The sequence below is a fragment of the Cebus imitator genome, unplaced genomic scaffold (assembly GCF_001604975.1).
Source record: "Cebus imitator isolate Cc_AM_T3 unplaced genomic scaffold, Cebus_imitator-1.0 Scaffold150, whole genome shotgun sequence".
Classification (NCBI taxonomy): Eukaryota; Metazoa; Chordata; class Mammalia; order Primates; family Cebidae; genus Cebus; species Cebus imitator.
The window spans coordinates 686,887-700,977 of record NW_016107465.1 but is presented as its reverse complement, the minus strand read 5'-3'; the positions used below and the strand labels follow the sequence as shown (position 1 = coordinate 700,977).

At 38.4% G+C, this 14,091-nt stretch overlaps 1 protein-coding gene across 4 annotated transcripts in view; it reads right to left on the bottom strand.

Annotated features, from left to right (window-relative positions):
- Positions 1 to 14,091, bottom strand: part of RORB (RAR related orphan receptor B) — a 189,243-nt gene that overhangs the window by 29,154 nt on the left and 145,998 nt on the right. For all 4 annotated transcript variants that reach the window (XM_017543235.2, XM_037743736.1, XM_037743737.1 and 1 more), the window contains one exon: positions 130 to 251. In XM_017543235.2, coding sequence (XP_017398724.1) covers positions 130 to 251 — 122 coding nt within the window. The remainder of the gene's footprint in view (positions 1 to 129; positions 252 to 14,091) is intronic.

Here is a 14,091-nt window from a genome sequence, read left to right as displayed (position 1 = left end):
AAGTAGCATATAATTTGCAGGATGCCCTTACAGAAAAGAATTGCCCAGCGCAACATGCCAATAGTGCTGAGATTAGCAAGACAGACATAGGGTAATCATGGAAAAAGGTTCTCGTGGTTTCCAGAGTACCTTGCTTTGATACGCTTTAATTTCTTCATAGGTGTGGGTCTGCCATGCCAGCTGGTGCAGCTCTTCCATGGTATATTGACATGTTTCCAAATGGGACTTAATGATGTTCTGTGCAATTCGATCTGTGAGAAAAGATATCAGTTCAAAGGTTTGTGAATAAAATCACTCTGCTTATTAGGTTTCAATGTTTACTATAAGAATGCCTTTGCTATCTATCTTAAAATCTTCACACAAACTCTTTATTGCCTTTTTTCAATTGTCAGGATTTTAATCTTAATTTACTGCTTTCCTCAGATGTTTTTGATCACAACTTAGGGGTTTTACAAGTTGTAAACCATTAAAAGGTATTTATTTATAAAAAAGATAGAAAATTATAATATTTTTTGCTTTTTGGCTTGAAAGTCAACTAACAGTCTTAATATTTGCACTCCAAATACTTTAAAATATTTTGAAAATCACTGGAACCCTATTGTTTATCTCAAAAAGGAGGAATTAAAATATAAATTTATGTTTTTTTTTTAAAGGAAGCATTAAACAATAAACTTTTTAAAAATAGGCCGAGTAAAGAGGAAATAGGGAATAGAATGCAGGGACAAGGAAAGAAATTAAATTTTCTGATAATACTATGTTTGTAGATTTGACTTTGGGGCAATGTAAATATCTGTTGTAATTAATAATAAAAGAGGTGGTATACACAATAAAATACTGGCCTATGAGTTGATAGTGATTGGAATTGGGTCATAGGGACCATTATATTCTCCTTTTAAATTTTTTATATAATAAACTTTTTCTTTTACAGAAAGTTTAAAAATGACAAAATGATTTTTTTCACAAAAATTGGTAGCAAACACAATTGGTCTTTTTGGGCTGTTTATCCTAATCGAGTTGAATTTCATATTGTATCTTAAATACCAATCATTATGAGTTTGGAGGCAACAAAGTTGAGCAATAGAACCAGACATAAGAGCTCTCCTTAAGAAAAGCCTGCTGTGAGTCCCCTGAAGGCGGCTAGAACTAGAAGGAGGTCCCTTATAATCCCACCTGCTAGTTGAACACACGCAGAAGGTGACAACTTAGAAAACCAAACTATTCAGGATTTCTGTATGTGGGATGTGAATGGAATGAATATGACCAAATCTTCCCAATACCTGCTCTTGGGTCATACATAAATAAAATTTTTCTTGTATTTCAGATTGTTCCATTTCAAATGTAAGTTCTGTTCTTTCTAAATGGCCAGCCCTGATTCTCCAGGATAGCCCTCAAAGCAGCGTTTGGGTGTCTCCTTTTATCTCACTGAGCTTCTGGTATATAGGGTACAAAGTAAATCAAATTTTAGACAAAGTAAATCAAATTTTAGTAATGTAGAGACAAAAATGTAAATTTAACCTTCTAATAAATTTTCTAAATAAAAATCTCCTATAGACCATTGCCTGGCACATTGGAGACACTGAATAAATGGTAGCCACAGTTATCCTTCTTAGGACAGTCTGCATAGTTTGTCATCAGAGGAGCAATATGATGACTCCAGTGGAAATGAAATTCAGTGGAGATATTTAATTCTGCAATCGTCTTACTGAAGAAATATATTTCAATATTTGGTAGAATTTTTCAATCAAAATGAAGTGATATATGTAGAAGATGCTACCAAATGGTAACTTCTGATGACAGTTCTACTGTATTGGATTCAACATTGACATTTCTAGGCTTGCACTGCTTATGATTTTGATTACAAAATCTTTTCTTTAAAAAATCCTGTATTCAAAGTTTTATTGAACATTCTCCTATGGTATAGAAAGGTAAAAATTACTCTATCCATCACAGTAAAATAGATTGGTATGTCATGGTTCATCATTTTTCAATTTCACCTGGGCAGTGTAATTACTTAGAATCTAAAAAATATACTTGTTTTGCAGTTGGTATATAATGAAAACATAAGATTTTATAGCTCTATAGTTTTCAAACTATTATCTTCTTGGTGTAGTTTGTTTTCATCTTCAAAGACATGCTGATTTGTTGGTAATTTATAGGCTTCAGGATTTATAAACAAGGCTATCATTGCCACTCACAATTGTATTATGAAAAACTCTATCTGTTCCTTTATGATATCTGCCTGGAACTGTTGGCCAAAGCTTAAGAATTCTCTGGCCTTCTCATATCAAAATTTAGGATTCTATGGTTTATGAGGAAGGGTAGGTACAATAAAAACATGGGAAGGTTAAGGAAAGAGAAAATTAAATCCACATGCCTGCTTCAGGACTCAACTCAGATGGCCATGCCTGGTGAAAGTTTCCCTGCCTCCCAAGTTCTCAGGAAGAAGGGCTGGCTGCCATCAGACTTTGATTCTGCCTTAATTGGGCCCTTATTGCAGTGAGACTCGTACTGTGGTTTTTTGAATCCCTCTGTCCAACACCCTTTAAGATTATGAGCTCTTCAAGAACTGGGCAGAAGATCCCAGCATAATGCCTTCATATATTCACTCAACAAATATTTTTGAGAAGATACTGTATTTCCTTCCTTCCCTCCCTCCCTCCCTCCTTCCTTCCTTCCTCTCTTTCTCTTTCTCTCTTTCTTTCTTCTTTCTTTTTTTGACCAAATCTCACTCTGGTGCCCAGAATGGAGTGCAGTGGCACAATCTCCACTCACTGCAACCCCCGCCTCCCAGCTTCAAGCGATTCTCATGCCTCAGCCTCCCGAGTAGCTGGGATTACAGGTGCCCACCAACATGCCTGGCTAATTTTTGTATTTTTAGTAGAGATGGGGTTTCCTCACCTTGGCTAGGCTGGTCTCGAACTCCTGACCTCAAGGGATCTACCTTCAGCCTCCCAAAGTGCTGGGATTACAAACGTGAACCACTGTGCCCAACACTTGCCTTTATTTTAAAGCATCTTACAATACTTTAATTTTATATCATGATGCAATAAATGCCCACAATTATTGTGGGAGCCCAAAGAAGAAAGTGGCTAACTCAGTCTGGGGGTGGGGGCGGGAAAATAACTACAGAGGAGATGCCTGAGTCTTGACGGTTGAGCACAGTTTGTCACATGGAGAAGAGAAAGATGTGCCCCAGGTAGAGGGAATGATGTTATGAAGGCACAGATAGAAAGCCAGCTCTAGGCTAGGTAATTTCTGACATTACATCTTACATCTTTACAACCTCTACTTCTTTTTTTTTTTTTTCAGTCCAGGGGTCTTTTATTTCTTTAACACCTTTTATGCCATGAATTCACCGGGAAGAGGTTCCAGCAGCTCAGGCTCCTTCCCATTGGTTCTCACACAGTGTGCTTCTCTGGGTGGAGCAGGCTGGCACTTCAGATGAACCCAAGTACCTTTCTCTTTGGCTTCTTTCTTTTTCTAATCATTTTCCTTCACACGTTTCAGGAAGCGATCTCGGCTCTTAGAGTACTTGATGTGCTCAATACGCACATTAATTCTCTTGGCAAGAATCTTGCCCTTAACTTGTTTGTTTACAACAATGCCAACAGCATGCTGGGTAACATTGTAGATTCTTTCAGTTTTGTCGTGATAAAATTTGTGGGACATTCCTTTTTGAACAGTACCCATTCCCTTGATGTCTACAATATCACCTTTCTTACAGATTCACATATACGTGGCCAAAGGAACAACTCCATGTTTTCTAAAAAGCCTAGAGAACACATATAGAGAGTGCCTCTCCTCTTTCCCTTTGTGTTCATCATTTTGGCGAAGTACTGGAAGAAGGCAGTTCCCTACAACCTCTACTTCTTTATAATCAGTCTCTGCTTTACTGAGGATACAAGTGATGTTTAGAAAGAGCGAGTGAGTCTAGACAAGTTTCTGTGCAGCTAGTAAGATGTTTTGAAACCAAGTCTGTCTTTCCTGGCTAGAAGTCTTGTGTATTTGCAACAGAGGGTGCAAGGAAGAGACAGGGAGAAATAAGACTAGGGTAGATGAAATTTGTGACTAAAGTAGGCGCATCTGAGTAAGCAGGCCAAGGAATTTTATCTTGTATGAGTTTTGGATTTTATCTCTGAATGTTACCAATTCAGAGGTAACTGGTAACCAGCTGAAGCTGTAAAGTAGGAGAGTGATATGGTCTGTTTTTTGTCTTATTTATTTATTTTTGAGACAGGGTCTCATTCTGTTGTCCAGGCTGGAGTGCAGTGGCACGATCATGGCTCACTGCAACCTTCACCTCCCAGGTTCAAGTGATTCTCCTGCCTCAGTCTCCCAAGTAGCTGGGACTATAGGCCTGTGCCACCACACCTGGCTAACATTTGTATTTTCAGTAGAGATAGGGTTTCTTCATGTTGGCCAGGCTGGTCTCAGACTCCTGACCTCAGGTGATCCACCCGCCTCAGCTTCCCAAAGTGTTGGGATTACAGGCATGAGCCAGCATGCCCAGCCTTGGTTTTTCTTTTAGAAAGGTGACTTTGGTCATGGCAAAGATGAGATGGCATTAGTGAGTACATGAAATTAATCAGGCTGTTGTGAAAATTCAGGCAAGCTATAAGGAAGGTCTGGACTAGGTCATAATGACAGAGATGGAGTGAAGGAGCTAGATGCAAGACAATTTTGAAGAACAATACATGGGACCAGCAGATGTGGCACAGAGAGAAAATATTAAATACAGTGAGTGCTCAACCAATGCTGAGTTAGTGAAGATAATGCTGAAGATGTCCATCCATTCTTCCTTCAATTGTCTGCTTTATTTCACAAAGGATTTGAAAAGTTAAGATTGACCCTTTGATGATTTTAAAGCCTAAGTACTCAGAATGGATTTGAAGTCGAATAGTAAGCATGCAAAATTCTTTCCCATATCCTTGTGGTGGGAAATACAAGTCAAATGTCTTTTGAACGTAAGACTTATTATAAATGGCAATGAAGGCAAACGCATAGTAGCAGCAATTGCAGACACTTTCCTCCTCCACTTTCTCTCACTGTTCTGCAGTGTAGAGGTGAGCCTTGTGTAAAAACCGACCCTCTCAAAGCTCAGGTTGATACAAGACGTGGTTGCGCTAGACTGGGTCTCATGGGAGCAAGGCTGGAGGGCTCATTCTGTCAATTAGAAAGATGCTTGAATGTCCGAGGAGATGGTTTGCTTAGACTGAAAGTCTGCAGTTGTGAAAAGAGGAGAAGGATTTAAAAAGAAAGGCCAAAGGAGAGACAATGAATACAGTATGCAAAGTTCCTGTTGGGAGCCAAAGGAACTTTCAAGAGTCCTTGCCTGGAAAAGTAGAAAAGGTAATAGTAAATGCAGTCCTCTCTAGGGACCGACCACATGAGAAAGTCCAGACAAAAGAGGCTGAGGTAAAAGAGCAGAGGATATGGAATCTTTCTGGGCAATCTCACATCCTTCATCCATTACCCTAACTTGGATTGCAGCTGTTTCTCAGCTCAGTTTTTGTTGGATTCTTTGACTAGCTTGAGCTGCAGATGGTACATGTTGAAGAAGGAGTCAGCAAGCTCTGTGCTGGGTTGGTAGGTCCGACAGGAATATGGCCTAGGTAACTAACTGGTGGGAAATTCTACCACCTCCAGAGGTGATGCACACAGACTCTACACTCTGCTCTTCCTGAGACCAGGGATGAGGCTGGAGATTTCTTAAGGGGGTGTGAAAGAAAACCTGTAATGAAAATGCAGCTGCAACTTCTCAGTAGTTAAGATTCCCTACACGTGTTCAGTGAGACAGAGGTTTGTTCAATTTATTAAAAGTATGTGGGCTGCTTTGATAGTTAATATAATGACGGAGAGGAAAGAGAAAAACAATTTTATATGCTCAGTCTGTCCAATCATTCCTTTTAAATTATGATAAGGCAAAAAGGCAAAAAGTGAATATTGATGCAGGAAAGGAAAAATTGGGTGTGTATTATAGGTTAATGTTAAGTTCAGATTCCTCACTTTCTATTTGTTAATTTCATGAAAAATCACTTGCTCTCACTTTCTCTTTTTCTTCCTTTGCCTTCTATATTTTCATATGTATAAACACATAAAACTACCCCCTCCATTGCTGTTTTGTTTTCAACTTTGACCCTGATACTATTCTTGGTGGAAGACTTATTGAAATCCAAGATTTATATTCAATTAATAGAATTTGTTTTTCTTTTTTTTTTAAAGACAGGGTTTCACCATGTTGGTCAGGCTGGTCTTGAACTCCCAACCTCAGGTGATCCGCCCACCTTGGCCTCCAAAGTGCTTGGATTATAGGCATGAGCCACTACACCTGGCCCTTGAATTTGTAACTTTATATATTAAATAACTTTATGGGATAGAAATGACAATGTGTGATTCAAATGAAAAAATGGTCTTAGAAAGCTTTAAAATAATTGAAATAGGTAAATATATTTCTGTATCACTTTGATAAAAAAAATTTTAAAATATTGTTAAAATTGTCACACCTCCCTAGAAGTCTTAGGGTAATCCTTACTTTTGATGTGGGCAATAAGAAGAGAGAAATTACATTTTCGAAGGGAACACTGGAATAAAATTGATGGTAATTCTCAATAGTGTGTGCAATAATTATAGAACCCTGGGGTTGAAACTAACCTCCTTCCTCCATTTCCAAACGGACTGTATCTAAATAATCCTAGAAATTAGTTAAGACTCCTCTCTCTCTCTCTCTCTCTCTCTCTCTCTCTCTCTCCACCCCCCGCACCCTGAGACCGTGAAGGACTTCTTCTACGTATCCTAACCCTTCCTCAATACTCTATTAATAAATCAAAGAAGAAACAAAGCCCAGTGTAAGGATTTATAGCATGATTGAGATGTGTGTGATAAGGTTTATATAGGCAAATAGAGTTTTTTGGTCAATTATATTAGATGATGTAAAAAGGTGTAAGAATAATATTTTGAAGCAATGTTTAAAGAAATCAATGAAAAATAACTTCTCTTACATATTGATCCACATAGTTAAGCAAAGTTTGGAAACAAGTCATTCAAATTACCTAATCCTATGTAGAAAGAAAAGGGCTACATCTGCTTATTTTGGTGAGAAAGAAGTAAACTGACAAGCAAGGTGACAATTTCTTGTTTATAACTGTGATGTTATAAAATGAGGACCAGCTTGCAGCTACTAAAATAGTAAGTGACCTTCTGCAGCTCTGATTTCAACCACTCAGCAGGTTTTTTCCACCAAAGCGGCTTATTTTAGCTCTCACTAGACATTTCAGCAAATGGCGCTCTCCAAAGGCTACAGTGGCTCAGACACGGATTGCACGGGTAGTTTCATTAGAATCCCACATCCTGGGAGTGGGGAAAGTTGAGTATATCTTTAAAAACTGCTGCTTTCAGTGTTATTACTAAGAGCACCCGAGGCCCAACTGCACCAAGGCGAGAAAGCTGAGATTCAGAGCTATATATAGCGCTAGAGGCTGTTGCTCCTGAACTTCCTAATTCTCTGCTCCCACCTCCTCCCCTCCTTTTTTTTTCTCTCTCATGAGAAAGAATGGTTTCTTCTTGTTGAACTATACCCTCTATTCATTTTCTTCCACAAGGGACTTTTTTTTTTAAGTTGGAAGTATTATTTCTAAAATACCATATCTCAGCCTCAATCAAAGTGATTAATGAATTTTTAATTTGTCACTTGCCTTAAGGATCTAGAGTACCACTGAATTCTCTGTTTAGTTTATACTACGAGTGCGAAAATGGAATTCTTAGGGGATTCATTTTGAATTAATGGCAGGATATCTCTATGGACTTGCTCAAGGCATGTTTTAAGTGCCTACATTAGGTTTTCATAATATCAAGATTTCTCAGAATTTGTACTCTTAGGAGGTAAAGAAAGCATATTAAAACAATTGGTTGAAAGGTGAAACATTTAACCAAACGCCCACACATTTTTCCTTTTTCTCAACAGACCACCAGTTTTGTTTTCTGCCATTAGATAGAACAAGTCTAATGGTTTGTCATTGATGGCAACATCAGAGAAGACAATGTCATTTAAAGACCTTTCTGATTTTTTGAATCCCTATTTAAAGATCATTATTTTTACCATAAATAGAATTCTGCTGTCAGAATAAAACTATCAATATATTTAATCTTAAAACAGCAATCATTAGTGATCTGTAGATTCAAAAGAAGAGTAGTAGATTTAGCATTTTTTTTCTCAAGTTTTTTTAGGCAGAAATTGGGGGAATCAACAATTTATAACTTATCTGTTGGCTCAGTTCATTGTCCAACCACTCATTACTTCTTCCTAATTAATCAAGATAGCTTTCAATTTCCTTTTCATGCAAATTCTATTGCCAACTCACGTATCAGAGAATGGCATAACTGATTTTTACTTCATGCAGATCTGAATATTCTAAGATTGATTTGTTCCTAGAGTTCTTCAGAAAAAATATGTTGACAAAATGTAAGATGATGCTGTTAACTTTTAAAAATGATGAAAATATAATATTACACAGTTTAATAAAATAAGAAATGGAAAAAACAATTTAAAAATCAGATTAATGCAAGTAATAGTAACATCTGGGCAAAACAATGAATAGATTAATAAAATAATTAACATTTTCTCAAATTTGAGGAAGCTCAAGTAAGATAGCATTTTTTTTTCTGTTGAGTTGGAGTCTTGTTCTGTTGCTCGGCTGGAGTGCAGTGGCTCAATCTTGGCTCACTGCAACCTCTGCCTCCCTGGCTTAAGGGATTCTCCTTCCTCAGTCTCCCAACTAGCTGAGATTACAGGCAAGTGCCACCACACTTGGCTAATTTTTGTATCTTTTAGTAGAGATGGAGTTTCACCATGTTGGCCAGGCTGGTCTCAAACTCCTGGCCTCAAGTGATCTGCCCACTTCAGCCTCCCAAAGTGCTGAGATTACAGGTGTGAGCCACCACGCCTAGCCTCAAGTAAGAAAGCATTTTCTAATAGAAGATAAGAAAGCAGAAAATAAAGCTGAAAGAACCTACATAGCATTTCTGTTTAAGCAGAGTATATCCAAAGTGGGGAAAAAAAATCACAAGCAGCAAAAACAAGTTAACTATCTAAGAGGGTGCTTTCTTTATTTAATAACAGAAAGCTGTTTTGGAACACAAGCATTTTGCTCTACTGCAACAGTGTGTGTCTAATTTTTGGAAAATTACTGTTTCCTTTCTTGAAATCAGTTGACGAAATTGAGAAAGAATCTATTATAAAAAGATTACATTTAAAAGAGAACTTTTACAGTAAAAGATCTCCTTCACAGAAGAATCAGAAAGATTAATTTACTGAAATGTCCTGCAATTGATGAGTTTTAAGGGAGTTACCTGGTAAGACCAAGAAAGCCAACATGGCCCCTTTCAGTCTTGTAGTTTCTGTATTTGGGAAAGTTGCTTAACCTATTTAGCTCAGTTTCTTTGAGTTTGATCCTCCATCTGCAAGAGGATTTGGCATCAGCAATATTTTCTAAGGACTGTGTGAAGCCTGAGAACCTGAGTCTGGAGAGACTACATGAGACTTTTCTTTCTTTCTTCCTTTGTTTTTTAAACAGACTCCTACTCTACTGCCCAGGCTGAAGTGCAGTGGTGCAATCTCGGCTCACTGCAACCCCTCCGCCTTCCAGGTTCAAGCGATTCTCCTGCCTCAGCCTCCCAAGAAGCTGAGATTACAGGCATGTGCCACCACACCAGGATGATTATGGTATTTTTAGTGGAGACAGGGTTTCACCATGTTGGCCAGGCTGGTCTTGAACTCCCGACTTTATGTGATCCACCGGCCTCAGCCTCCCAAAGTGTTGGGATTACAGGTGTGAGCCACCGCATCTGGCCAACATGAGAATTTTATTTGTTTTGACTCATGAGGGAGAAGCCTTGCAGAGTTACAGAGGGCGAGAGTACAGTTTACAGCCTTAAAAGCACTTGAAGACTCTTAGATAGGACAAAACAAAATAGTACAATTCAGAGGCCATTAAAATCTTCCTTTAGTCTCCTTAAAAACTGCACCTCCACATGCTACCAAAGGACAACTAATGGGTCACAGATGATGAAACCTCATTATGAAAATTGCTCAGGGCCATCATTAGGATTGATTTTTACCACTTGAATTTTGTTGACATATGGATTGGTTGTTAATTTAAACAGATGCAATCCTTCCCCCACCTCGCCACCCTTTTGGATGTTTAGTCAATGCATTTCTGACCTTTAGGAAGAACTAATTTAGAAGTAATATTTGGAGGCCATTTTTATTTTTTCAAATACTCTAAATTTTAAAAAGTACTTTGGTTATTTAAACAATGCATTTAATTGACTAATGTTTTAAAATAGTGTTTTGTTATGTTTTTTTTTTTTATTGTGTCAAATTCTTCCAGAACAAATCTTGCTGAAAACCAAATAGCAGTTCCCCAATAGGCCTTATAAACATGACTCAAATTTAAACAGCAAGTTTGTGCTCCTCAGTATTTAGATTATGTTGTCAAGAGAAAGCTGACATTAAAAAATAAATAAAACAGGGCCGGGCGCGGTGGCTCAAGCCTGTAATCCCAGCACTGTGGGAGGCTGAGGTGGGTGGATTACGAGGTCAAGAGATCGAGACCATCCTAGTCAGCATGGTGAAACCCCGTCTCTATTAAAAATACAAAACATTAGCTGGGCATGGTGGCGCGTGCCTGTAATCCCAGCGACTCAGGAGGCTGAGGCAGGAGAATTGCCTGAACCCAGGAGGCGGAGGTTGCAGTGAGCCGAGATCGCGCCATTGCACTCCAGCCTGGGTAACAAGAGCGAAACTCCGTCTCAAAAAATAAATAAATAAATAAATAAATAAATAAATAAAACAAAACAAAAAAAGATTTTCCAGCTGGGAGTATTTCCAACATGTTTCCTCACATCTGCAAACATCACAGAAATAAATCCTGTATTGGTTAGCAGAGTAACTGTTAAATTGGTTGCATACCATGCTAATCACACCAAAGTATACTAATTTCCATCAACCTGTGATCAACTGGCATTTCTGTGTTCCGTAGCCCATGTAATATTTTAAGCCTTACCAGCTCTTCCAAAAATGGGTGCTTGAAAGTGTGGCTGATATATTCACCCAGCCAGTGGAAAAGTAATTCAGAACTCTGAGAGTCAATGTCAAAGCTTGCAGTGCCTTAAAAGTATGGCTTCTCTGCAATATAACATCTTGAAATACTATTCAATGTGGAAACTGTCATTAGGGACTGATTCTGAGGTCACTTCATAAATAGAAACATTCCCTCCTCCTCCAAGTCACAGGAAGAACCTCCTGAAATCTCCTTTCCTTTTGCTTGCTGTAGAATATTTTATAACTACCATGGCTTTTGAAATTGAATGTATAAAATGGAGTTGGTTTTCCAGTAGCTTCTCAATAACGTTTTTGTTGTTGTTGGTAGATTTTCGAATCCTCTCACGATGTTCTGAATTCTAAGGCAAAATGTATTCCCAAACTAGTATCTCCAGGAGAAATCCACTCAGGAAGATAAATTTTGCACAATTTCAACTCAAAATTAAAAAGGTGCTTTAGAAGATTAATCTAGTGAATTGCTAGCACATTAGGAAAAGTGTATTAACAGTCACAGGCATGTAGTGACTAATAGGCACACATGTACTATAAGCAGGTATGTATGTCTATGAGTACTTGAATTGAGCATATATGTGTGTGTGTTGTTTGTGATATAAATCCATATTAATATTTGTTTGGAAACTTGATGGTTACAAAGTGCTTTCCGTACATTCTACCATTTATTGCAGTTGTGGGGAAGCACTGCTTGTATTACTAGGTGATTGTAGAACATCTTTGTAGAGTTATTGGAAGTATCTAGAAAGACATGGATTCAAATAACCCTAGGGATTAACTGTAGAGTCCTTGCTTCCAGATATCCTCTACAATAATTCACGGCCATAGACTGGTTAATACTGTGGTTGTAACTATGATAGAGACCCTAGGAATATGACAAATTGGCCCCAAACTGGGAGAATTTCTTTCTGAGACAAAAGGCAGGATTTTGGAAATAAGCAGGCTTTGGGAGATATTCTGCGGGTGGCACAGAACAAGGTGATGTTAAAATTTCGAAAGAGTCAAGTAAGCCCCTCTCTAATGAGCCGGGTGACCTAGGTAGACTGGTTACTTAGTAGTCAAGAACACATCTTCTGCCAGGCGTGGTGGCTCATGCCTGTAATATCAGCACTTTTGGGGGGCTGATGAGGGTGGATTATCTGAGTTCAGGAGTTTGAGACCACTCTGGTCAACATGGTGAAACTTGTCTCTACTAAAATACAAAAAATAAGCCGGGCATGGTGGCGCTCACCTATAGTCCCAGCTACTAGGGAGGCTGAGGCAGGGGAATCACTTGAACCCTGGAGGTGGAGGTTGCAGTGAGTCGAGATCGTGCCACTGCACTTCAGCCTGGCAGCAGAGCAAGACACAAGACTCCATTTCAAAACAAACAAAAGAAAAAAACCAACCAACCAAACAAAAAACTATCTTCATTTTATGAACATATTTGCTTTTTCTTCAAGAGGAGCTTGGAAGTGATCAGGTTGTAGTGGACCGGTGAGGACAGGTGTATTTGCCCTGAAGCGGCATCTGTATAGCTGTTCACTCTTTAACTGGATTGCACATGAACTTGGAGTGGTTTGGGATTGGCTACTACCCTTTCCTTGGGCTGCTGGTTGTCCTTGACATTCATTTTAATCTGATTTCTTGTTTTTTTCAGGAGGGTGGGTAGAGGGAAGAGGCTGGTGCATAGTTCTGATTTGACAGTTGTTAACTGTATGTTTGACTGGGTCACTTCACTCAGCGCAAGCCCTGAGTGTCGTCACGCTCCTCAGGAGGGAGGTGTGCTGGCTACTGCCAGAGACAAGTTATTCAGCAGCATTCAGAATAGCCTAGTTGCTTCCAAGTTCCCTGCTGTCTTCTATCATGTTCTTGTCTGTGTGGCATGGCTATAACAAGGGGGATATATTTATGCACATGACCAAAGCTCTCTGGAAGATGAGAAAACCATAGTCTTTAAAAGTCATTTGGTCCAATTGTCTTATTTTTCAGACGGTGAGACAGTCTCAGATGGCTGGACTAATTTTGAGTATGTTCACGTGGCTAGTATGTGGAGTTAGGACTCCCAGTTTGAATGGACTTTCCCTAAACTGCCTGCAAAGCGTGAATGGTTGGGGTGGGGGTGATAGAAGGGTTGGATGACAATGAAAGTTCATGAGATGTCTCCTCTCAAGGCAAGGAAGAAAGAGCTAGACACTGAATTTTCCCCATATTGGTCTAGTAATTTTTCTTGCTAGTTTGGTCTACTTCTATCTGTTTTAATGATGTATTGGACATTTACTTCTAAATGTAATGACTACCTGTATTTGATACAGGTTCTCTCACAGGACACAGGAAATAGATAGCAAGAGTTAAGTTCTATTCTCTGCATCACTGCTGCATGGGTAGTTAGATGTGCATAATAGTTTTAAACAGTATAAAATATTTATCCTTAAAAGCGTATGCCATTAAAGGTGCTGCTTTAAGACCAAAGCATCTGCTTGGGGGTTCTTAATAAGACACAATTGAAACACCACCAATTTTAATATAATTCTGCAAAATAAACACTACTAGTAAAATCTTCTGAATTTTTATGTAGCCTTAATAGAATGAAGTAATACATGACAGGGACTAGATCTCTTTTAGGCCAATATACCTTTTTATAAGCTCCTCTAACTATTAATACTCAGTTTCTGTAATAGGTGAATTTTTAAAAAAGACATTTATATTTATTTATGATGCTTAACATTACAGGTTCTAAAAATGGAACACAAAAGGAATATGAAAATAAGTCTATGTTAAAGATATATAAGAAGGGGCCAGTGAATTCACATTTCATTGTCTTTATCCAAAGAGAAAATTACTGAATAGAACAGCAAACCAAGACGATGTTTGTAAAAGGCAATGTATACACTTAGCATTGTAGCTTATTTGATGGATTTTTTTAAATATAAAAAAGCGTGTTCTTTGGCTGTTTGAATTGTCTTGTTGTCTGGGACCTTGTAGATACATTGCCAATCAAC